This window comes from Denticeps clupeoides, chromosome 8 (genome assembly GCF_900700375.1).
Source record: "Denticeps clupeoides chromosome 8, fDenClu1.1, whole genome shotgun sequence".
NCBI lineage: Eukaryota > Metazoa > Chordata > Actinopteri > Clupeiformes > Denticipitidae > Denticeps > Denticeps clupeoides.
The window spans coordinates 20127888-20154294 of record NC_041714.1 but is presented as its reverse complement, the minus strand read 5'-3'; the positions used below and the strand labels follow the sequence as shown (position 1 = coordinate 20154294).

Sequence of the window (26407 nt, the reverse complement as noted above, 5' to 3'; positions counted from 1 at the left end):
ATGCCAAGAGTGTTCAAAGCAGTAATCAGAGCAAAGAAACTAGAATATAAAAAATGTTTTCATTTATTTCACCTTTTTTTGTTAAGTACATAACTCCACATGTGTTCATTCATAGTTCTGATGCCTTCAGTGAGAATCTACCAATGTAAATGGTCATGAAAATAAAGAAAACACGTTGAATGAGAAGGCGTGTCCAAACTTTTGGTCTGTACTGTATATAAAATTAAAAATATATATATTATATATTATATTATATAGTGTTATGTTGCTTCTTCTCCATCTTCTTCTTCCATGTTTGTCACCAGTCATGCTTGCCTTCTGCATGTTAATACAGCGCGTATTGTGATTACACTTCCGGCTTTGGGTTAAGTACACATTCTCATAGGGGATTTTTAGAAAAGAGACATGCCAGGTAATGAATGAAGCAACTTTTTTATTGACTGGCATCTTTGATAAACTGGATAACTTGTCAGAAAGGTAATAGAAGCAGATATTCAGTAATGGTTTTTATGAAACACACATTCATGCAATGTCCGTCCTGAATCGATGAGTCCCGTCGAGGAGAAAGTTGAGGAGAAAACAAGAACAACAAAAAAAATGCCTGCACGACTTCTCGTCCGCCGCCCTGTCCTCCGTCTCCACTTCTCTTTTTCCATCAACCCTTCGCTCGTCGATACATTATCCAGGCAGATGCGTTTTCCTTTGAAGTGGGTTGCTCTGTACAAACCCCTGGTCGGAGAAGCCAAAGTGCGTGGCTGTAAAGCGTCAGCCCCGGTACTGGGCTTGAGCGACAGTCTTTCATCGTCAGGAAAGGGGGGGTGGTGGCAAAAGTGGAGAAAAAATGACATTCTCGGCAAAGCCTCAGAACATGTAAACCACAATACACACAGCGGTCTTTATTCACCGCATCGTTTCGCAATGTTTCAAGCTATACGAACGATGAGATTTCTTTTAAGATTAGGGATTTGTTCTCGTACTCTTGGTTCATGAAGGAATTCATTTTTCATAACATAAACTGATATCTGGGTTGAAGGTCACCACAACAGAGCCATGCTAGTATAGGGCTGGACAAACAAGTCTCGGTGCAGGAGGCCTATTGGCCAATTCCATGTTCCCTGTACATTTTTGTGTGAACTGAGGACGCATTCTCATCGGTCAACATCTGAACCCCGCTGGAACCTTTTTTTTGTGGAAATCTGCTTGGCCTTCGACGCCATTGTGCAAGCTGACCTGTGAGTGCAGGAGAAGCCCAGTGAAGCATATGACTGCGACTTCTCACCCCCATTGTTGTGGCCTTGTCGCTATCAGCAAATGACTGCACCTCCATGGACCGTTATCTCCAGTGTTGATGAGCCAAGCAGTTGAATGGATCCGAGTAAGATTGCAGGAGAATGGCCGGTTCAAAGTATCTAGCGTGCGACCGAGTTGTTACAAAATTCAATCCTCTGAAGCACACACGACGCTTCCACATTCCAAAAGGTGGCCAGCGTTTGGCAGCGCCTCACAACGCCTCATCCCTCTACCATGATTAACAAGCTCCATCACTGTCATCCGAAAATGGCCGCTTGCACTTCCTGAGCCAACGAGAGTGGCAAGGATTGCAGCAGACACCCGAGGCACCATCTGTCCATCAAACTGCCATCAGGTAGACATCTGATCACAGGCGACCTGCAGAACATTCCATCTCCAAGTAATAATTCATGGACCTGAAATCACCAGCAAGTGTAGATACTTCCTACAGACGCCTCCATCTGCTTTTTAATCAGCAGACTGTCTTAAGAATAGTCTTGCCTTGACATTCCGTCTTGACGAAGCAAGTTGGGGTGATATCGCCATATCTGTTGGTCTCGGCTCATGCAAACAGCGATGTGAACAGCCGCTGCAAACACAAGGGCAGCTGTGGGCAGAAACTGCTCCTGTCTCTGCTCAATTATTCATCAGTTTCTCCAGGAGCTCGATCTAGTTTCAGTCACCCCGTAAGACCCCTGTTCTTTGCAAAAACCAGTCGGTGACTAAAAACACATTTTTCTTCTTTTACTATTTGCACTAAACTGAATCCAGTTCCCCTATGGTCTCATATATATATATATATATATGGGCAATACCAAGTTCTGAGCAATTAGTTGTAGATACAAGCGTTCTTGCACGAGTCAAGTATGTCAAGGAAGACCCTTACAAAAACTACAGAACTTACTAAATACTGAAAACCTTGGATTTTACCATAAAGGCTTCCCAGCACCAAGACTTGTTTGCCCCAAATGATTGTGTTACACTGGGTTTGTGGCTAAATGTATTTTAGCCACAGAGTTTGGAGCAGAATTGGGGATTTGCCTTAACTCAGGTTAAGACCCTGCAGGATGATAAATGAGATTTTGGCTCCAGGGTCAGTCTATTATGCAGATTCAAGTGTGTACTGTTGCCATGACAATCACAACTTTCTGTGTATTTTATACTATAAAACAAATGCAAAACATACACAATCAGTGCTATTTTTATATATATTATTTTCTGTCTGGTTTACTGAATAAAAATAAATATAACTTTGTCTCAATAAATTATTTCGACTTATCTACAGATTTCTGGTAAACGATTATCAAACACCAAACGCAAGAGAATTCAAAGGCATGCCCGTTTTTCTGAGGATGGACCAATCAGAGAAGACCTCTTATTTACGTGGAAAGGGGGATGACTGACATCACAGCATTGCCGCCTGGCATTCAAAGAAGAAGGAAGTATGTTTTGGTTGGCATGGGTCACCAGCTCTTACAACTTTGTCACGTGTCAGTAAACCCTGCTTATGTTCTTTCGCTGATGGAGCAAGCATTTTTAATCCATAAACTTGACACTTGAACATCATACTTGTAGTCATACAGCATAAAAAACATACAACCAGACTGCCTGCCATATTTTTTTTCTTTTTTTTTTTGCATATGTTGAGTATTTGCAAAACATTCACATAATAGCATTCTGTATTTGGACTGTATTTCCATATTTGGATTTCGGTTTCATAGACACCTGCTATTATATATATAATTTTTTTTTTTTTTTTTTTTAAAGTCGAAATTATTTTCATGTTTTACAGGGGTGACCAATTTTTTAATTAAACCCCAAATCCGATGGGAGTGTAGAAGAGAGTGCTTTTGTTTAAGAGGAGAACTGGAGGTTGAATTTAGGCCCTCTGCAGAGGATTCTGGGATGCCGGCATTTCTGGAGCTGACCTCCTTGGAAGCGTTTTGTGATAGTAGGACTCTTTCTTTTGAGTAGCAGATTTCATTAAGGCATGTGAGGTGTGTTCAACTGTCTTAACACTCCATCAGTTCAGAGTAAATCACATGCACAGTCCCCCCCCCACCACACACACACACACACACACACACCGAAACAAAGACACACGCGCACACACACATCCTTTCCTTAGGTAACAAGTTACTTGTGGGTGTGCAGTGGAAGTTCATTGTCCGAGAGCCTCCTTGTCTGGAGTCAGATAGCAGGTGCAGCTGTAGAGGTGAAAGGTAAGACGGCCGCTCACCGGCCGCGATCGTATGAGCGTTCGGAGGGTCTGACGAGTCTGCGAGGATACGCGTTGTTGCAGCGTCGGTGCTGAGGTGTTGCCGCGATGAGCTGTGAGTTCATTATCTGCTGCGAGGTTTTCCCCCCAAAGATTCTTGCTTGCATTTTGCAGGAGCTGTGGCGGAGGGGAGAGTCTTGCTCCTTTTCGGGGCGCGGTCCTGGGCGCTGTTCTTGAGGGGTGGCGTGGACAATGGGCGGGATGAGAGGGCTTGTCGCTTCCCTTCGTTGGGTGCATTGTGTCGCCTGTGGTGCCGTGGGGACGGGCTGTCGGTGCGCGAGGTGGAGTAACTCCGCGGGGAGGAGCTCACGCTCCGCGGGGGCAAAGCGGCGGTGGCGCGTGATGCTCCGCGCGCGCCGCTTTGGTTACCGGTAAGCAGGGCGGGGCCTGAGAGGGGACGATGCTGCACAGCCTGAGAGGGGCGGGCCTGAGTCCTGGGCTGACAGCTGCTCATGCTAGCAGCCTTGTGAAGCCTGCAAATGCAAGAAGGTAAACTCATTAAAACTCATTAAAAGATCATTAAAATGATTACTTTAAATGCTTATAGGGAGGAGAAGAGGAGAGCGGCCTGTAGAAGTTGAGGGGTCATTCACAGAAATGACATCATCACAGTGTTTGCCGCAAGACAGGAAGGAGGGGAACTCGTATTAATGTTGAATAATCTCACAAAGTGACATTTTCATGACAGGGGACATTGTTGACCCCTGTTAGCAATCTGCATTGGAGTCAGATCTTGTGCAGTCAGTTTATTCGTCGGCCCTGCAGTGGTCAGCAGATCTCGTGCTACGTCACGTCCACTGCGATAATCCTAGTATAATATACTGATCCTAAATACCCTTCTCGAAGTGTTGTTCCTTCTTGAACGTTAAACCCCATTGCACTCCAAGTTTTTTTAATATCGTTCTTAGTACCGGACTGTTAATGGGCAGTGGTGGCCTAGCGAGTAAAGTGAAGTGATTATCACATGTGCTACACAGCAGCACAGCACACGGTGCACAGAGTGAAATTTGTCCTCTTCATTTAACCCATCACCCTGAGTGAGCAGTGGGCAGCCATGACGGCGTTTTGCTCAGTGGCACCTCAGTGGCACCTTGGCAGATCGGGATTCGATCTCTTCCCCAGGATTGGGGTTGTAGACTACAGGCAGACCATGATGAGTTCATGATGATGATGAGAATGTGGTGTTTGTCACCCACCTGTTTGAACGAGGAAGGGCGGAGGTCCCAGCAGCAGGGCCAGGCAACCTCGTGACCGGCCGTGGAATCCTGCTTTTCTTTTGGCCTCTGGAAATGGTCGCCTTTCTCTTCTCTCTGGCCGAGTCGTCCGACTGGTGGGTGTCGTCCTCAGAGCCGGTGGCGGAGAGGGTGGGGGAGGGGGAGGAGGTGGAGCTGGGGCGAACGTGGCGACCCTGTCGGCGATCCAGGACCATCCGCGCAAGGTGCGGGTGCCTACGCCGCCGCTGGGAATCCCGGGCCATCTGGTAGGAGGGGTCTGATCTGGTCTCCTCCTCCGACACCAGCACCGGGATCCGGCTTTTGCGTGGACCATGGGGTGGAACGTGGCATTCTGGTTCCTCCTTCCGAGTCTCTGGACCAGGCGGTGAAAGGGTTTCACCCTCCAAGGCCTCTTTCACTGGCTCCTGCTGTTGCTGAGGGTGCAAGTTTGGCTCCTGAGAAGGTGACACATCCTCCCGTCCTACCAGTTCTACAGGGGTTTCCTGAATTCTCTGGACCTGCGGTTCAGGCTCCGATTGGACAACTGGTCTTTCTTCCTCTTGGTTCGCTCCTGTTGGCTCTGGAGTCTCCTCATGCCCTCTCTCAACTTGTATTTTCATTTTTTCCACCCTTTCTTGACTCACTTCCTCACTTTCAATTTTCTCATCCTTGCTCCCGTGATCTCCTCGTTCTCCCTGAATTGTCTGATTCTCCTCCTTTTCTTCCTTCTCTCCACGCCCTGCCTTCAGCTCTGCCGGTGCCCCTTCGCCCTCCTCGGCTTGCCTCGTCTCTGATTGGCTGTGCTCTTCCTCGACTCCCGGCAAGTGCTGTCTGGCGATCATGACGTTGTGGTGCGTGGTCTCGGCGATGTGGATGAAGGTGCGCTCCACTTTGGTGAACGGCGGGGAGGAGGTGCCTCCGGAGTTCGCCACGCTGACCGTGGGCACCGCGATGATTGGCCTGGGCTCAGATTTGATGACGGACGACAGCGTGCCTGGTTCAGACTCGTCCGGTGGCGGCCGCTCGCTCTGAGGTGTCAGGGCGGCGAATGTGGCATGGATGTCTCCTGGGGAACTCAGGCCATTGCCAGGGGAGGCCAGCACCAGAGTTCGGGACCCTTCCTCCTGGTCGGCCTCTTTGTGTGGTGGGGGGGCCAGCAGGGTGGATGCAGCATTGTCTGGGCTCCCCTCACTGCTTTTGGGGCTTCCGTCGCTGCCGGAGCCTGCGCTCTCTCTGCTCTCCTCCCGAGGCACATCAAACATCAGAACGCCTGACATGAAGTCCACTCGTTTGAGTCTCGGCGGAGACGCCAGGGGTTCATCCTCTGGGTCCTGCAGATATAAAAATAAAAAGTACATTCTGATTCATGATATAAAATCACATAACCAGTCCAGGCTGTCAGAAATTGAATTTGAATTGTTCAAACTGAAGCTGAATGTATTAATTTGGGTATAATTCGATGGGTATAATCTGCGCTGTTTTTCTTAATGACCCGGATTGTGTGTTGCAATAAATTGAATTGTGAGAACTGAAGTTGAATTTGGAGAAGTGAATCTGCATTACATTATTAGGGATGTTAAAATGCAGTTTCAGTTTCCTTGGAATTCAGATTCAAATAAATACATTCAGTTGTAGTTCAAACCATTAAATTTCTGCATTTGAATTCAGAAATTCAGATTCAATTCAGTTCCGAATCTGAATTCTGAATTCAGATTCAAATATATTCAACTCAAACTCATTTTCTACTGGCAGAAAAAAACGTACATAAAAAGAATAAGAAAAAACTACATTTAAAAGAGACTACTCAGTAAAGTCTTCCCCAAAACCTTTAATCATATTTTGGTTGTATACAAGTTTTGCAGGATTGTCTTGAGTAAATTACCTACATGTTTTTTAAAAAAGGCACAAATGACCATTGTACAGTGTTACATTTTCTAACTTATTTTTTTCCTATATGTTTGAGCCTGTAGTGTTTCAAGTGTAGCCTCAAATACAGTGCTTCGCCAAAGGCATGTACAGCACAAAAGCAGAATACAATAGAATACAGAGCATGCTGACATTTAGGCCTGTTAAAACCATAGGCAAAAACCAGCTCTTCATTCGGTTACATACAGTATGTACAGTATTCATTCGTTCCTTTAAAAAAAAAAAAAAACAGAACAAAAAAACTAAACTAAACATACAATTCATGCTGCCCTAAACACATCTACTGTACAATATTATTGCAATACAAATGTTATTTTTCAAATGGCCTGCTTCCGTACTAGATTCCGAGTAATTGGGGTACCTCCGGGGGGGTAGGGTTGCAGTTAATACACAAATGACATGTCACTTTTCCATATGACATCATGTGGGACGGGGTGAAGAAAATCGACACGCTGTACATTACAATAACGTCATGGCAGGAATAATTGGGAAAGCATTTACAGATCTGCAATTGATCGATGAGTGAACTGAATCTGAGTCAAAAGCACATCTATTATACCACCATCCAGAAGTAGCAGCAAGGCCTACCTACTGTAAAACAATTTCCAGTCAGTGACATGATTTCCCATCGGATCACAGTATATTAGCAACCTAACACTGCTCTACGACTTTGCAATTGCATTTCGCACTTGATGGCTTGTATTTGATTAAGCTGTCCATTGAAAGAGATGACATTTTCATCAAAGTATGTTGAGCGCTGATATTTAAAAAAAGGTGCGCTGGTCTATAACTCAGATCAGACTTTTTTTTTTTCTTCAGTAAAACAGATTTAAGCGTGTACGTTCTATCCCTTTTCGAAACCTTGTGACTCCTGCAGCCTAAGACAGACACTGTCAAATAACAGGGGAAAAAAACAGGCACTCTGGTAGCAACATGTCAGATGATAAAAGTATTTCATGCACAAGAAGTTCAACCATTTAAAAACTTGCTGTAAATGTTTATTAGCAGGTAAAATACTCTAAAATTCTTGCTGTATTTAACATCCCCTGACAAATATGCAAAGTACATATGTTCTAGTATCAACTTAGTAAAAATTCAATAAATGTATTAGCAATTTAGAATTTTTAAGTGTTGGAAAAGTTGGAATTTAAACCGCAGGGCCATTTACGAGTAGCACTGAATCAAGAGTGTCAGAGAAGTCAAGGAGATCACTTACTTTTTTGTCTGAATGGTCTGGAATTTCATCAGCCAAATTATAAAATGTCAGTGAGTTGCTGAAATAACACCTTGGTGTATTTCCAGGGCATATGATATGAATGATAGAAATGAAGTGCCATCGAACATGAATGGCAGCAGGGAGACGTGAAGCCTTGATCTGCAGTATAATGTGCAGAAAGGTCCTTCACATGAAATGTTCACCTTGACAGCCAAACCAAAACTCTCTTAAACAACATATATACACGCGCAGAAAATAAGGGAAACGGGTGTTTCGTCAAGTGTGTGAGTCCGACTGTGCATGTAAACCGTGAGCGGTGTATTCTGCATTATAACACCTAAAGCAGCATGATGGGCCTCGTACACATCGCGAACAGATTGGTGGAGCAGCCAAAATAACACAGAAACGGCATTCATTAGCATTCCGCAGGAGGAAATTCTGATCTATGGCCGTGCTGATAAAGCTAAAGCGCTTTGCTGTTCCCACACAAAGTGACTCTGACCACCTTCGGATGCTCGGCCGCTGGCAGCCGGGCATGAATATTACGGTCATGCTTCATCTTGCAGCTACAGTAGTCTACAGTGCGCATCGCTATTGCAGTAGCACTCGGTGCATCGATGCCGAACCCATTCACAAGCACAAAGGAACCCTGTTCAGCCCAATAATCATGGAGGACATGGTTTCCTACAGTCAGAAACGAACACGGCACAGCGAGAGACGGATGTGCAGAATAGCAGCAGTGGTGTAGGAGTGTCCTATACCATTCATTCTTTGGAAAGGAAAAAATCGAAATAAAAATGGATGCATAAACACTTAAAAACGGCTCGAGGATGGCATGCTGAACAAAACACGTGAATTTTCATTTAGGAAAATTTCATTTACACGGCCCTAAAACTTGCATAATGTCTCCGAACGCACATCTGTTCCAGTAAATATTTGACCAAAAGACAAACTAAAAGCGGCTAATTTCATATTGCTTTTCATCAGTACACACCTTCACTGACCCCCTCAGTCCTGTCGCCCGGGACAACGAGCAGCATTTGCATATTTCAGAAGCGAGGAACGTTGATAAAGTAGCATAGACGTGTAGCTGGTGTGGGCCACTCGTCAGCGCAACTTGGCTCAGATGCAGATACAGTACAACTGGCATTAATTATAATAATGTTCCCCGTGGAGCTGTGCAGGGCAACACAGAATCATGTTTTTAAAAGCTCCACAATGTTCAACATTCGTTTTAATCAAATTCAGAACAGTTATGGCCAGATAATCAGTGTCCTTTTCTTTATAGTTTTTTCAGTATATAGGGTGGGCCATTTATATGGATACACCTTAATAAAATGGGAATGGTTGGTGACATTGAACACATTTTATAAGTGGTCAGAAATTTGTGAAAGAATAAAGTTACGTTAAAACCAAGCACACCATTGTTTTTCTTGTGAAATTACCAATAAATTTGATGTGTCACATGACCCTCTTCCTATTGAAAAAACAAAAGTTGGATCCAAGATGGCCGACTTCAAAATGGCCACTATGGTCACCACCCATCTTGAAAAGTTTGCCCCCTCACATATACTAATGTGCCACAGACAGGACGTTAATATCACCAACCATTCCCATTTTATTAAGGTATATAAATGGCCCACCCTGTATATATTATTAGTATATGGTATAAATGGACTCCTATTTATGTTAATATAGGTATTTTTGTACGTGTTATTGATTATTAAAAATATAACAGCAGCAGTATGGCTCACATTTAAAAACACCAGTTCAGCATCTTCCCTGATTCCCACCCCAGGAATCATATTTGGAAAAGAAAATCGGATCGGAACACCTTCCAGCAGCATCCAGAGTTCATTTGGTCTCTTGTATTTCGATCAATAAACAGCCTCAGACCCTCACCGACGATGAAATGGAAACACAAGCAGCCCTTTTTAATACCCCCGGGCGGAGGGATTTATCGGTGTACTGCGGCACTCTCATCCTCCTCATCCTCGCTCACAGACCCTGTCCAGAGGGGAATGGGGGACTGTGCTGTAATGGCACTGGGTCACAGGGACACGGGCGACGCCCTGCTGCAAAAAAAAAAAAAAGAAAAAAAAAACGCTCGAGTGTGCAGCCCGCGTCCTTGCCGCGCCCTCGGCAGAAACCCGGATTCTCCAGGAATACTGCGGGTGAAGGGACTTTCCTACAATTCCGGGGACAGCAGAGTCAAAAGATAGCTGAACTGGATTAAGTGAGTGTAGGAATCATAATTAATTACAATAGAGCTATAATATAGGGGTACAAAGGGGGGTAAAAGGGGTAAAAATAAGGATGGAGCTATATTATGGGGTTGAGTCACGTATCCAGTGACACTCTTGTGTCACCCTCTAGTAGAAGTCCCCCGCTGGTCAAAATCACATTTAAATTCCATAAACAGCAAATGTCCCCTTCAATCCTACTTTTCCACACACACACACACACACACACACACACACACACACACTCGCTCTCTCTGTTGACTATGACGTCCATGGATGCGCTCAGCAGTAATTCTATCGATCTACTCTATGCGAGGAAGAGTGAAACCGAGGAAGACGACGGACATGAACGAAGAACACAGATCACTGCTCCTCCGCATTGCTATTTTAAGAGTACAAAGAGGGTGGATAAAAGCCTTTTTTACTGCTCGTATACGGTACTGAACACACACACGTGATTTGATGATGATGATGATGATGATGATGATGATGAGGTGTATATGGACAATGCAGAGACTGAATTTAAATGCTGCCTCTTCGTCACTCGTGCACCATTCTGTGCACTTTTAAAAGTGTCAACATCAGACAACAAGAGTAAAAAGCAAAAATGCACCATTCTTATGATCAAAAGTGCGTGTGTGTGTGTGTGTGCGCGCACTCTCACACACACACACACACTCCTCTCAGGGCGTTAGAAACGTCTCTACAGTACAGTCTCTAGTCTCGGCTGCTCTTGTCTCCTCTTGGCAGTTTTTCTCTTGGCGAGCAGTGTGTGGGGTATCAGGGAATCTGATTCTTCCCTTAGTTCAGGAATACACACATACATACACACGCACGCACACACACACACACACACACAATTTATTGCACAGTGTCTGTTCCTTCAGATCCTCCTGTTCCTTCAGATTGCGTGTACTGCTCATGTACATAACTATGTACAGACTGAGTGTGTGTGTGTGTGTGTGTGTGAGTGTGTGTCAATCACGTTTTATTCATTAGTTTGGCCAGCATCTGCTGGATATGTAGGCGTGACAGGTTGAGTACAGAGTGGCGGGCCCTTGGGCTGCCCTGCGACAGGGGCATGTGTCGCCGGGCGTGTCGGTGGGCGGGGCTGCTCTCGGCCGAGCGGCTGCGCTGAATGGCCGGGCTGCCGAGGGCGGGGTCGTGGGGGAAGTGCTCCGTATCCATGGTGGAGGAAGAGAACACATACGATGCCAATCTTCTCAAATGGGCGGGCCTCGGGAAAGAGTGTTGGGGGTGTGGCCTGTCCTCCTCCAACTGAAAGAGACCAATAAGAGTGGAGGAAAAATGGATCAGGCTCGGTAGACTGCGTTGTGTTGCGTGTGTATGTATTTGTGTGTGTTTATATATGTGTACGTGTCTGATATTCTGCTCTGATGCCACTGAGGATAATGGACAGACACACACACACACACACACACACACCAAATGCAATACTGAAATTTGGCCCTGATTGCAAGAGTCTGAAAAGGGCGATGCTATCGATTTACTGAGGGTTAGAGAGTTCGGGGCTGAGAGGAGGCAGAAAGTGCTGGAAGGGGCGTGAGACCTGGCTTCTTTTTAAAACACTCCTCCTGACTCTGTCAGTCGAGAACGTGATCTTCCAACGTCTCGAGTGCAATCGCACTACAGTCAACAAAACCGTGGTTAGACAATACGAGTCTACATTCAGAGAAAGGTACAGTAAAATGGAATAAAGTCAACTTTTCTGAGCTAAACACTCACTGTTAATCGGTACATGCTTGCGGGAAACATTGGGGATGATGATGGTGATGCCACCATCCACAGGACAAAAAAGTGAACATCTGTGCAATATTTTGGACAAAGTTCAGACTGCACTGTCACACAACTGAACGGTTTCATGACCTGAGGGGTGGTAGGGTGGTCGTAGCCTAGTGGGGTAACACACTCGCCTGTGAACCAGAAGTCCCAGGTTCAAACCCCACTTACTACCATTGTGTCCCTGAGCAAGACACTTAACCCTGAGTGTCTCCAGGGGGGGACTGTCCCTGTAACTACTGATTGTAATTCGCTCTGGATAAGGGCGTCTGGTAAATGCTGTAAATGTAAATGTGATGGCTCATAAGACATGACTGACAAGTGACAAGTGAAATTATGCAACCTTTTTTCTTTCGAAAAATTGGACGACTGGCAAAAAAACAAGCTAGAAATGGACTGTGGCACACATGCCTCTTTGCCCGTCACCGCGTGCCCTGCGCGCATTGGCTGTGGCTCATGCGCAACTCGACCAGTTATATCTGGTTACAGTCGGCGATGAGTCTGTGCGGCGTTGGCAACGGTCACACGTGTAATGTCGATTTGCCCTCAGCCACCGAATCAGGAATTTGGTTTGCGCTGTCTATTCCAAAACCAACAAATCAACGAAATGAACGGAACCCAGTAAAGGAACGGTGACAATAAACAGTGAAGCTGTTCTGGTGGCTCACGGCGGCCGGTTGTTCACCTATCTGTACATTATTTGTACCTTTAAATAACACACAGCCAACAGCCATATAACCTGAAAATGGCTTTTAGAGAAATCTGAGCACGTGTGCAACTGCACTCATTCGAGCATTCTGAGCAGCAACACACGCTCCACAGAAACACAGAGCTTCAGAAATCAACCTAAGGATCACAGAATGATGCTGGAGCAGCCATTCACTTCTTAAAAGCTGAGCGTGGTGGAGCTTTTAAAGCCGAATTGTGAATGGGCTGGACACGATTAAACCCCGGGATGAAAAATGACAGTGAACGTGCGCTGTTGCACCTCCGGCTTTTAGCTCTTCGTTATACGGAGACACACACACGCACGCGCGCACACAGCAGCAGGTGTGCTCTTACCTGTCTTTGAGGTCCGAATGGTTCAGACTCCCTCCTCCGGGGGCTTGTATGAGGCAGTGAGTGACAGGGGGAGTGGGCGGGGCTCGGCCCGTCCTCCTCGTTGAGGGTGGTCATGCCACGTGTCCGCTCTGCTGAGTGAATTTTGGGCCTTACAACGGCCTCCGCTCCTCCGAGACAAGCTCCTCCCGCCCTCCTCTTCCTCTCCTCGTGCTCCTCCAGGGGTCGCAGCTCCTCAGGCTCCTCGTCAGTCGTGCCCGAGGTGGTGTGTTCAGCACCGGGGCGAAAGTCCCTCAGCTCGGTCTCCTTATCGATGATCACCCACTCCCTGCTGTCAAAGTCCTCCTCCTCGGCCAGCGGGACGGAGCGGATGAAGGCGTTGCTGTGGGCCTCCTGGTCGCCGTCGTCGACGCGGCCACCCGCCTGCCGGTCGACCGCGCCCGCTTCCAGGGAGAACATCTGGGCTGGCTGGGAGGAGTATACCAGCCGAGAGGGAGAACCAAGCGCATCAATCCGTGAACTGCCAAAAAAGGAAACATACATTTTATTACGGTATAAAATCAAAACTCAAAAATGTCGCCGCCTGGGAATCCTGCATTTAAATTAACTAAATTATTAAAATTATATAAACTATACTGTTATTTCATTCTCGTTTTCTTACCATGTGCCCATGTCTTCATAATAATAAATGACTTGGCACATGTTTTACATTGGCAGGAGTGACATTTTGGATAATTAAGAGAGGACAACCTTTTTCCAGTGCCACATTCTTGGACGTGGACTTGGACATGCATGTCCATAAACGTTTCACTCCCTCTTTACACTTCAGGGAAATCGGGCACGTTGTGGGGAAATGAGCCACATGGGCCTCGCACCGTCTTTCATAGCCATCTTGTCTGCCATCTCCCACAGAGACGCGGTCTGAGTCCGGGCTGTTGACTCTCCGGTACCTGAGGGGACGGGGGTGGCCACTGGGGGACTCCGGTGCTCCACCCTTAACATCGGCGGGACACACCGCTCCAGCCTGCCCTTCCTCCTCCGATGCCACCTGCGTCTTGAGGGATGATAAAGATGTTAGAGACGACGAGGGTGCGTACTCACTGGTACTGAATGCCATTAAGGGAAAAAAATAAAATAAAAATTCAGGGCTCTTACACATTTTTGCTAAATATTTTTCATGACTTTTCACTTTTTTCATGAGTTTTTAATTTACTCTAAAGCATGACCATATGTTCTACTTGGCTGCGGAGGTGCTGGAATATGTAATTGACGTGGTTTACTACGTAAAAAAACAGCAAAAATACTATAGACCTGTGCTAGATTTAAATGTTGTAGTTGTAAACGTAGTATTCATTCATGTGTCGTTCAGATTTCTGACTTTTCCACAACTTTATATGTTTATTGCGGATTCCAAGAGAAATGGAAAATTCTCTTTTCAAATTCCATGACTTTTCCAGGTTTGTAATAACCGTAGGAATCCTGTATATTGAACCCTACACATTTGGAACATGCTTTACTTCAGATGTGAGAAGGAGTTTACCTTGCTGATGCTAATCCTGAGTTTGTTGCGGTTGAAGTCAGTCTCGTCCCACGCCTCTCCTTCAGGGGGAGCGTGGGAAGCCTCGCCGGGCCTGCTGGGTAATGGGGCAGGTGGGGCGTTCTCCTGGTCGCTCAGATGCTCATCCTGCAGGACGTCGTCTGTGTTCTCCCTGGGCAACTCCCCAGGGACTGGAGTGATGTTAACAATCCTGGACGAGGGGCATCAGACATGATACACTAATGTCGCAGCAGAATCAAATCCATTTATTCACAACATCGCTCTATTCACTCTATAAGCAACAGCCGGTTTTATATTAATTCCCTGAGAAACAAACACAGTGTTATGAAAATAAATGAAAAATGATCACTCATATACATTCATATTTCTAATGTTCCCATCAACCTACAAATTGTTAACTAGGTCGACTTATTAGAAAAAAACAAGCTGTATCTATTTTGAGCTCATTCTTACATTGATCACTCATTAAAAAGTATATTTGTCTCATGAATTCAGGTGAGACTTCCATTTAATGCAGTCTGCAATAAATGTTTTAAAGACCACAAGAGTAGAATATAAAATCTACAGCGGCACTTAAAGTCTAATAACATGGTTCTATGGTTACTGGACTTCCTTTGGTCCAGATTCGAGGATAAAATATCTGGCATCTATCCCATGTACAGCATTGATCCCAAACCCAGGAATAACTACCTTTTTTATTACTGCCTTGAGCATCATCACAGGATCTCATCCGTTCATAGACTCATGGTAAACAGCTGTTTTATATGCAGCATTCTTTATTTAAAACAAGCGAAACAAGATGGCGATGCCTTCACATAAAAGCACACATTATCATCAGGTTAAAAAAACACAAAGGGGCTGAGATGAAACGGCAGCTTCCAGCTTCGGGATGCTCGCTCTCTCTCTCTCTCTCTCTCTCTCTCTCTCTGGCATTTATCAATTTATCATCCCTGCAAGTTTTCTGCTACACTGTGTTCTCCAGCCTCTCAGATGTGCCCGCAGCTCATTAGGGGAGCTGAGCACGTCACACGCCGACATCAGACGTCCCTGCGCGCCCCATCCCCGAGGACACGCAGACGAGGGTGCGTGTGTGTGTGCGTGTGTGTGAATGTAGGCGCGTGCGCGTCTCACCCCACCACGGCTGCGGTCTGCCGCGTGTTCTGTTGGGGTGGGGTTGGCATGCTGGTCGACAGCAGCGGCTCCGCCGCCGTCTTCTCCCAGTCAAACGGCTCGTTCTCCGTAATTGTCCTCTCCTTCATGCTCATATCAAACACCGACATCAGCAGCTACACACAGGACAATTAAACACACACCCCGCACCTCCTTTAATTGGAATCTTTCACAATAGCGATTTCATTTGAGCGCTAATGTCATATTTCACTTCTTATCTAATTACGGCAATTAGGCCAGATAAAACACTGATCGCTTCACCATCCAATAAAAGCCTGATAGCTAAAAAGTAAAAGAGAGATGGAGGAGCAGGTTGGATTTATCAGCGCCTGCAATAAATTTCCAGCAAAACACATATGCTATTTATTAGTGGTCTCAAACAAACTTTTGTAATATGAATCTATGCTAACATATAAATCTACATAGCATACCACTTAATATAATGTAGCTACCATACCATGTACAGTACAGGCCAAAAGTCTGGACACACCTTCTCATTCAACGTGTTTTCTTTATTTTCGTGACCATTTACGTTGGTAGATTCTCACTGAAGGCATCAAAACTATGAATGAACACATGTGGAGTTATGTACTTAACAAAAAGTGGAGACCTGGCCTCCACAGTAAATGGCAATGAAAATAAAGAAAATACATTGAATGAGAAGGTGTGTCCAAACTTTTGGCCTGTACTGTATGTAAGGTCATGGTACGGGCTTTTCACTACCATGTACTGACTTGGCACTTGGTGTTTGCGTAAACATAAAGCCAAAGTAAAAAAATATATACATGGACAACCTAGCCCAAAGTACAAAAAAATATGTGGTAGAACACCAAACCAATAATCACAAATTACTTTCCCACATCGCAAGATTCGAACTTTCAATCAATTTTTAATTTTGCCATACTGAAAACGAAGACACCAGAGATAATAAACAGTTTATTAACATATTATGACTCTTGCTGCCCTCCTCGACAATTTTGCTCTTTGTGTTGAATTTCAGCACCTCAAATGATGCTCATTTCTGCCACTTGTGTCATGATTGTGAAAAATGCCCAAAGCTGATCACCTAGATCGAGCTGAGTTTTATTGAGATAATAATCGCACAGCCCTAATACGTGGTATCACATTTTGATCAATTTTATCTTGTCAATATCCATGTACTGTATAATAACCATGTACCTGGTAGTCTGGTTTGGTGAAGTAATCCAGCCCTACCACGTGGTCCAGGAAGATGCAGAACTCGGAGGGCATGTGTTTGAGCAGCAACTTGTGCTCGTAGCGCTCCTTAATCTGACCTACCTGCTCCTGTAGTACAGAATCACAACACAACTGTCTGTCAATTGTCATACATGAACGTGTGACTGATTTATCACTAAGATATTAAATAAAAGATTGTTAATAACAAACGATTCAGTTAGGATATGTTTAGGATTATAGAGCCTTACCTTATCTTTAATTTTCCGCCATGGCAACTGTCCGACTGTGAACTCAACTAACATGTAGAACAGGGACCACAAGTCGTCATGACGACCCATCTCCTGTTTCACATAAATGGATGCATTTATTGTAAATTCTAAAAGTAAAAAGCATGAAAGGTGTACAAAAATGAAACACAGAATTTACTTTGTTCTTGTGGGCGTTGACTGATGCGTAGCGAACTGTCCCTCGAAATCCTGCTACAGTCCTTGGCTGAAGAAGCACAACATTCAGTTAAGCACTGTGCAGAAAATCTTAAATCATGAATGAAGGACAGTAAAAATACTTTGATGATAAATGATGATGGCTACATAAAATGTGAAAAAGATTGTAACAAGGCTGGGAGTGTATGTGTGTGTGTGTGTGTGTGTGTGTTATCTAGAGCATCAGATGGGTGTGTTTATCTGACAAGCTGCATCCACAGCCCACCCATGGGAAGGGACTTCTCTCTGTTCCTCCATCTGCCTCACTGCTCAGGTAAATGCATCTTTCACACGCACACGCACACACACACACACACACACACACACACACACACACACACACACACACACATTCTCACAGTCACATGTATTTATTTCTCATATCAGATGAAGCTGAATATTCTCTTTTGCAGTTATAATGACCTGGACCAGAGCTGGTGTGGGATCAGTGAATATGGCATTATCCAAATTCAGCAATTCCTCTCTCCGGCATGTCTTATATTTACACCTCATGTCAATCCAGTAATGGGCTGTACAGTAGTCCATCTGTTCAGATTATCAGCCACCCACTACTTCATTCATCGGTGGCTGGTTTCCGGCCAACTGTCCAACGTTGGGGGGGCGGAGGGTCTTCTCCTTTTTAGTCATTTTTTTTATGCATTGCGTCCCTGCTGGATATAGAGTTCCACCGCTCAAAAAATCTGGAATCCGAGGAGAACTGTACACGACATCCATTTCGCTACAGCCTCTAACATACGCACGATGAGCTACGGCGCGAATGAATTATTAATTTGGAAAAGTGCACATATTGGATGAGTGGAGGCTGGGGGTTGGGTTATTTGGCCACTGGAGGAAGGTGTTGAGGAATGTGCATTGTGAACTGGGTGCTGGAGGAGGTGTAGAGTGAAGGGAGCCCTACAGAGAAAAGAAAGTCGGGTCGGAGAAAGGGCACTCACAATGTAGTGGGAGCAAGCACCTGACAGGAGAAAAAGCATGCGCTTCCAACAAAAACCACCAAAGGAACTGTAAAATATAAAAAATGACAAACATTTCAAATCATAAAACACTCCTGCATACAAACACAGACCAAATCAACCAAAGATATCATACAAAAATCAACTGGTAAAAAGGAGAAAGTAAAAAATGGCAACAGAGGAAATAAATAGAATAGCACACAGTAGACCGACACACATTAACACAAAGATGCGGGAGTGTCCAGGGTGCAGAGACCTGTGTGTAATTTAAAAATGATCTATCAAAGCTGTCTCATCAACAACTGGGAAGCGTCTGTACAGAAATCAACCCGATATCTTCCCCTATAGTTCATTAATGTATTACATTTACATTTACAATTTGAGCATTTATCAGACGCCCTTATCCAGAGTTCCTTACAATCAGTAGTGACAGGGACAGTCCCCCCCTGGAGACACCCAGGGTTAAGAGTCTTGCTCAGGGACATGATGGTAATAAGTGGGATTTGAACCTGGGACTTCTGGTTCATAGGTGAGTATGTTACCCACTAGGCTACTACCACCTGGTTTATTATTGTTTTCTAATACATCTATATTTTGTAATACATTCATTCTTTTTTTTTTTCAGATTGTTTGTACTTTTTATTTTATTTATTTCTGCTGCCATGACAATGCAAATTTCCCACTTGTGGGACTAATACAGAATTATCTCTTATCTCCTCATATTCCGTCTCATTTTCTTGCAACTTGCCCTCCTTTGAACTTTTCAATGAGCATAGTGTTTTCTAATGCTCCCTTTCGCTGCACTCACTCGGATTTGTTGCATTAATACTTGATGACGGGACACCGCTATATTGACACCAAACCAATGATTGGCCTGCTCCTGCATTCGAGCATTTGCATAAATGGATTTGATTGGACGGTGGCTATGCAATGGAAGCCAAATAACAGGCCCACAGCTCAAAAAGGCAAGATATGATAAGTGAGAAGCATCTCTGATGACTGGCACATAAATCACTGCTTTCAATTTCCTATTAGTCTCTGTTGGACACAATTCCCAATGCATTGGAATAAAAGCCTGCGTGTGTGTGTGTGTGTGTGTGTGTGTGAATATCTTAAGCAGTTTCCCCGATCAATAGAGGAATCTGAGTCAGCAAAACATGACATGTTTTTACACACACACACACACACACACGCACACATTAATGTCCACTGGCAGTGAGCTGTTGAGCAGAAAGATCCCATCACTGCAGGGCGTGAGGCCCGGAAGGGACGTCAACTCACCGGCCGCACCTCCCCGCTGGTGTTGATGTACTGCCTTGCCAGGCCGAAGTCCAGCATGTAACACTTCCTGTACGTGGATGGCAGGCGGCCCATGGCAAAATTCGACTGGTGGGACAGGACAGAGACGCAGTGCCATTTCGGATTTTTTAAGTCTAGATTTTACAGTGAAGGTACAATCACATCACATCGATCAGGTGGGGGGAAAAAAGGGTGCTGACGCCCAGACAGATCGATCAAATTGTGCTTCTGCGCAGCCTGGATTCGATTACACAATCCCAACAAGAGCAGAGGAGAAAGGGAAGAGGAGGAAGAGGAGGACGAGGAGGGGGGGCACGTACAGGTTTGATGTCTCGGTGCAGGAAGCCGACTGAATGAATGGCCTCTATGGATTCCAGGATCTGCTTCCCCAGGCGCAGGGTGGTGCTCATGGTGAAGGTCCCTCGAGGCTGACTGCGCCTAAGATCAGCCAGATTCCTGCCCTGCAGAAGGTGCGAAGGGGTCACCGTCATGTTTGACCTTAGTGGTTTCTGTTAATGTCACTATACTTAGCAGTGTCTCAGTTTACACACCTCCGGAAAAATTGCAGCCTGCTCTCATTATGCTAAATTATTAAACGTGTTATAACACATGGACACAATGAACTGTTTAGTTCATAAAACATCTATTTTATTTGTGGATTTGCTCACCATTTTATATTTATATCAGACATAAATATATAGAATGTGGGCGTGTTCGTGACCGTCACAGCACTGAAGTTTGTGCCATTTCCTAAACGGTGCCCTTCCGCTTTGCTCTGAATTGTTTTTCAGCGGCACTGAAATGAATTTGAACATGCGTGCCGAGAAGACGTCCTACATGCAACTGTTACAGGGATTATTAGGGGATTTCGAGATTACAGGAGAGAATGAACAAACCGACGAGGTCCAGGTCCATTAAAACGTAACTCCTTACCTGCAGCTGCATGACCACGTAGTTAAACTTCTCATTCCTCCCACATCCAATGAACTTGCAGACGTGGTTTTTACCTGCCGAGGAAGGAAGCATGACAGAGTTTCCAACAGCAATTCCGAAATGGGAGCGGTGGCCAAAGGACATCAGAGGTATTTTGCTGTGTCCTCTAAGAAGGACACACACACCGGCTCTCATTTTCACGCTTATTAGCCTTCCAGTGTCACAACAGTATCTCAGGGCACCGGCTGGAAAAGCCCATCTGACAGGGGCTGAAAAGTCCCTGTGTTTTAACTGTGTGTGTGCGTGTGTGTGCTGCAGCAGCAACAACGTGTGAGAGTCTCGCTGCGTTTATTGCTGCGCCGTGCCGCAGGCTCATTAGTGTAATGAGAGCCACAGTTTCAGACTGACTGCTTAAGTGCATCTGCAAGAGCATCGCTGAACACCAGTCACATCTCCCTGTGCGCAAAGCTGCACGACTACCTTCAAACAGCTCCACCTCCCGCTCGGACTCGGCCTGGACCGCCAGCAAACTGGCCAGATCAACACCGCGGCGACATTTCAGCACTTGATGAAGTCATTATCTGCTCTGGTGACCCTGAGATTCCTTTACTTTTTATACTTCGGTGTACTGCGAGTGTGCACCATGGACATCAAATCAATAAAACATCGTTCCATCCACTGAATTGTAGTAATTTCACATTTGAGAATTTGCACCAGTTTTACTACAGTTCCATAAATGCAAATCTTCATTAATATGAGCATACAAGGTTATGTTATTTGGAAGTGTTTTGGTGCAGTTTGTCTGTCTGTGCGCGAGATTAGAGAAAAAAATCAGCATCCAGATCTTCCAGATTTGTCCTGGGCCAAAAGTCATTCCACTTAGTCTTTGAGCAAATGCAGTTCACAGGATGGATTATTTTCACGGAATTCTGTCCTTTAACGTATACAATCCTATCGTAAAAATCAGCTGTGAGCGAAATTCTGTTAGCATGGATTTATGTTATGATTGGATTTTTAAAGTAAGAGACTGTAGATAGCATGCAGATATCATATCCCAATTTTTAAACAATAGAAAAGCCCTTATCCCGTTTTTTGAGAAACCGTATTTGCTCATAATGGGATGCTGGTTTGCATGTAAAACTGTTATGTCATTCCGTCTCAATGCATTTATACACAGTATTTTGAATACACATGAAGGGAATTTCATTGGACTAATAGAGTAACTGATTAGGTTTTGGTGGCCGAAGGTTAAAGGTCAGGGTCTGGACTGCCTTCCTATCAACTTTGTCCTTTGCAACCTTCTAGAGAGAAGGTCTCTTTTTCTGGTTATGGTTACGGTTGTAGTTATGAGTATGTCATCCACGCCTGTGAGAAATGGATCACTGAGCTTTGTTCACGCTAACTGAATGCAACAGCGACTACAGAGAAGGGATGACAAATTAAAATGGAAGGTCATTAAAAATGATGGAGGGAACGACGAAGCAAGGATTGCATTAGCGGTCCCGGCCTGGAACACCCACCCTGCAGCTTCTTCAGCACGGCCACCTCCATCTTCAGCACTTGCTTGGGCTGCTGGGCCGACTCCACCTTCAGCGCCACGTTCTCTCGCGTCTGCAGGTCCAGTGCCTCATAGATCTCCCCGAAACCCCCACCCCCGATCTTCTTCAGCTGAGAAGAGAAAATGAAAACCACAGATGAAGTTAAACAAAAGTCACACCCTGCTTTTCTGAGATGTCTTATCATTTCGCTAGGACTGAAGCACAACGTGCTTTCATCTGATCACATGATCGATTAAAACAATGAGCAACACAAGGACGTCACTCACCACTTTCCAGCGCTCCTTCACCATGCAGTTCGGGGGCAGGATGTCCACCTGCTCCCCCGCGCCGTTCATGTTTACGTCGCCCTGGACACCAGGCCCTACGCACTGCATTGGCCGGCCAATGAGAGGCTCAGCAGCCAACTCAGCCCTGCCATTCACCTACTGTACAAAACACACAGAGGTCAGAAATTAGACCCGTCCGTGCACACGGGTCCACCAGCTGCGGCACGAACACTGAAGAAGGCATCCAGGTCGCGTTCTGGAAACGTTCTTCATCCATGAGCATGTTACAATTGTGACTAGAGCTGGTGGCTGGTGGAACAACAAAGGCTGGAAATCCACCCGCGGCCTTTAAACCGAAGCAGCCGGGGGGGGCTGGTCCTCCATTATTCAGGCGGCGCGCCCCGGACGGGGGAACCAGAGGGGAGATCTCTCACGGGCAGCCAAGGTCATGTTTAACCGGATTCAAACAACGGCATTACTCCGCAATAATTCCCGCCGAAATCTTTCATCTGAATTCTGCAGGAGATTTCGGGCAACGTTCCGCGTTGTCCAGCTGAATGTGATGCATCATGTATAAATCGCGATGAGTGGTTCACTGAATAATAATTTTTTTAAACATTATACAATTATATAAATTATATATTTGCAAGTTATAGTTTTTTACATCGAAGATGGGCATCATGAGTATCGAACGGTCCTGCTGTCTGTCCCTTCTCCTGTCCCATTAACTAATGATAAATAAAAAGACACATGTTCAAAATTAAAGAGGAAAGAATGAAACTGCATGATAAAAACCAGCATAAATAAGTCGCTCACACACACACATAGTGACAGAGAGCAAACATGGGAAGAAATCACCATCATCGTCTGCTCTTGCCTCTTTAGGATTGACCACAGGAAAATATAATATTCAGTCTGGCCGCATAAATAGCGCGCTTCTCTAGTAAATCGCACGCAACAACGGTGTATGAGGCCACACATGCGGGAAAAAGACAACGCAACACAGCGAAGCATCACCGATGCGGACTCAGCGCCACCCTCGCTCCACCCTCAGGCAGCAGGGAGGATCAAGTAGCAGCTATCAGAGGCGGCTGGACATCACCAGACATTTTACAGACTCTGTTCTCCCCGTCCCCACTGCCGGGCCGGAGAAGTAAAAAAAATTCCTTCTGGTCCAGATTATAATACATACGTTACAAGGATTATACACATTATAATTCACACAATAATATAGAATTGAATAATATATTAGTGTAGTAATAATGTTAATTACTCATGTTACGGCTATGCGGTACAAACCGTATAAGCGGTATGCAATATAAATGTGATTATTTTGATCATACCGGCCTACCGCAGAACTTATGACTAGTAATCCTTAAAACTAATGTTTTTAAAAATACTGCAGACCCGTTTAATAAAATAAAAGGAGCCTTCAATGTCAGTAATCTGCCGGTCGCTGGCCGCTTGCGGGATTACGTGTTTACTACATGCAGCGGTCCTTGCCTGTTTGGTGCCCTGTGCCAAAAGGTGTCATTAAGATTTTCAAATTCCCGGAGGGACCTCATGATAAAATATGAACGGGCATACTGTTATTTAAATATTTTCTAATGTAAACTCTACAGCTGAATAGAGAAAATCCTAACGTTTCATAATAACCACTCGCATCACACAAATACCTGGTGTTTCACTGGCCTTATGGGGGGTGACGGAACGTCCACTTTCAGAAGAATTGGACAGATATTGTTCTATCTGGTATTCGGTTATGCTATATGTTGCTATAAGTTTATTATACAACTTCCTGCTACAGAGCCCTTTCATTTACTTGCATTTAAATTTATTTATCAAATTATATACTGTCAATGGTTAAAGTTAGATTGCAATCTGAATTTTGATTGCAATCTGAATTATTGTGTATTGAAAGTTAATTATGTGGAAAACTTAAATGAAATGAGACAGTTTCACTTACAAGGTTTATTTTGTCTCTTCATTTTACTGTACATCATGTCTCTTCACGGTCTCTTCATGAACATATCAGATGCAGGACATAGAAATCCAACTATTTATATCCAGCTTTCCACAGTGATGCTCCAACCAGAGAAGGAAGAAAGTGGGCCGAGGGCCAACTCTGGTTCCTCCACGTGGGCCTGAAAACAGGGCCGGACCGAGACCGGTGGCAGACCCCTGCCATGCCCCGCCATGCCCCGCCATGCCCCGCCATGCTCCGCCATACCCGCCCGTCCTGTGACGAAGGAGAACATGGCCGCGACAACCGACGTGCCACGCACGTAGGAGTGCTTTCCATGCTGGCACGTTAGAAGTCAACCTTCGGACTGGCGCTCACTTCCTGCGGTTCCTGGGCGTCTCAGGCCCATAGTAGACGTGGCAAATGGTGCTATCCGTCTGCAAAGAGTACTGCAAAGTCTGTTCTCCAGGAAAACGAGTACTGAAACACTGCTGCTTGTTCCACTTACGCTGGAACCTTTACAAAAGTAAGATAACGTAACATAACAACAATAACTAGAACAACAGGTCTTATCCGTTCCTCTTCGATTCCGATCCAGACTGTTTTTGTAACAGTAGTTGCAGTACAATTTTTAAGTTTAACATTTCACTTGAGAGAAGAAAAAAAACCCTCCTTCTTCTTTACACGAATGCGCAACATGCCACATTTATTCCAAGTGTGCGGATTACCTTGCGCAGTCGGTCTGGCGTCCCTTCTTCCCGTCGTAACCTTCATCGGGGAACGTCCTCGGCGATTAGTCCGCATACAACGCTATATAACGCCGCGTCTATCCATAAATATAGATCGATGTCTATATTTATACAAGCAGATAGACGTGCGTGGAGGCGACGCCATGAATCAATGCGCCGCGCCTACTGCAACAGATAGCTGGAAATCGCGCTGGCTTTGGTGCCATTATTCTAGGGAATAACAGTCCGGGGATAAATTCTCACTGCGAATTCCTCCCCTTCCCCGCCTGCCCGGGATGGCATTCCCATTTTCCCGGGAGGATCGCGCGTCCTAGGCAGGCACTGTCTTAATAACGGTGGTAAATAAAAATGTTCGATTTATGGTTATCCCGTGATGTCGCGACAGTCGTCCAACGCGAGTCTCCGTATCCCTCGTGTCACCACATATTTCTCCGCACTGCAGCCCGTACACACACACACACACACGTATACACACTCCTCGGTCCTTACGGCAGGCGGCGCACAAGGGCGCTTTTTTTTTTTTTTACACGCTAATCGTTTAGACCCCGCCCCTAAGGTATTAAATCCAATAGACAGCGTTAAATTATTAGTCCCGCCTTAAAGCGGGCAGTGCTCTTCGCCCATTGGAGCAGCCTGTGTCGATCAAAAGGGAAGGCGACATTCCCTTGCTACCTGGAGGCATTTTGGGATATGATGTTCATTAGGACGTACCACGGCAGCTCGCGTCCCGTCAAAAGACTACAATTCCCGGGTAAAGCCGTCACAACACGTATGGACGCCTTGCGATGCGTGTACATTAATTATTCATGACCATTGTTGTACGGGAGTAAATGCGTTAATTACATGTTCTTTTTATTACGGCAGGGTAATGGAGGCGGATAATGGACGCGAACGTTTACCCCGCAACGAGCGACATGTCAAAAAAAAAAAAAACACTCGCTTCACAATCCCCGCGACAGGATGGGGCGCCTGCCACCCGAGATGGGCGATCTGTTCCCCGCTACACAGCGCCAAGCCCCCACCCCCGGCGCCCTGTCCGACAGAGAAATCGGTGCCGCGCTAACCTGGCCTTCTGCCGACGCGCTGCGCTCTCGGCTGGACCGGCTCGGAAGACGCGCATCATTCTGTTCCTGGGGCCGCTGCGGGTTTTTCCTCCCTCCGTCGACGCTGCACCATCTCCCATCCGCCCCGTTCTCCGCCTCAGCTCTGAATCAGCACCGCACGGATACTC

The 26407-nt window shown here is 45.5% G+C and overlaps 1 protein-coding gene across 5 annotated transcripts; it reads right to left on the bottom strand.

Moving 5' to 3' along the window:
• Window positions 1-418: 418 nt before the first annotated feature.
• ttbk1b (tau tubulin kinase 1b) lies at window positions 419-26407 on the bottom strand. 5 transcript variants are annotated; one of them, XM_028989091.1, is made up of 15 exons: window positions 26241-26407; window positions 22465-22623; window positions 22160-22307; window positions 20640-20713; window positions 20027-20167; window positions 19689-19793; window positions 17378-17443; window positions 17200-17292; window positions 16934-17059; window positions 15716-15870; window positions 14567-14774; window positions 13902-14080; window positions 13030-13546; window positions 4765-6113; window positions 419-4041 (listed from the first exon to the last, which is right to left on the bottom strand). In XM_028989091.1, the coding sequence occupies exons 2-15, from the start codon at window positions 22570-22572 to the stop codon at window positions 3633-3635; spliced, it is 3678 nt and encodes a 1225-aa protein (XP_028844924.1). In that variant the 5' UTR covers window positions 22573-22623; window positions 26241-26407; the 3' UTR covers window positions 419-3632. The 5 variants fall into 5 exon arrangements, with proteins under 5 accessions (XP_028844924.1, XP_028844926.1, XP_028844925.1 ...); XM_028989093.1 differs by having other exon boundaries at window positions 13977-14080; XM_028989092.1 differs by lacking the exon at window positions 26241-26407 and adding an exon at window positions 25156-25813.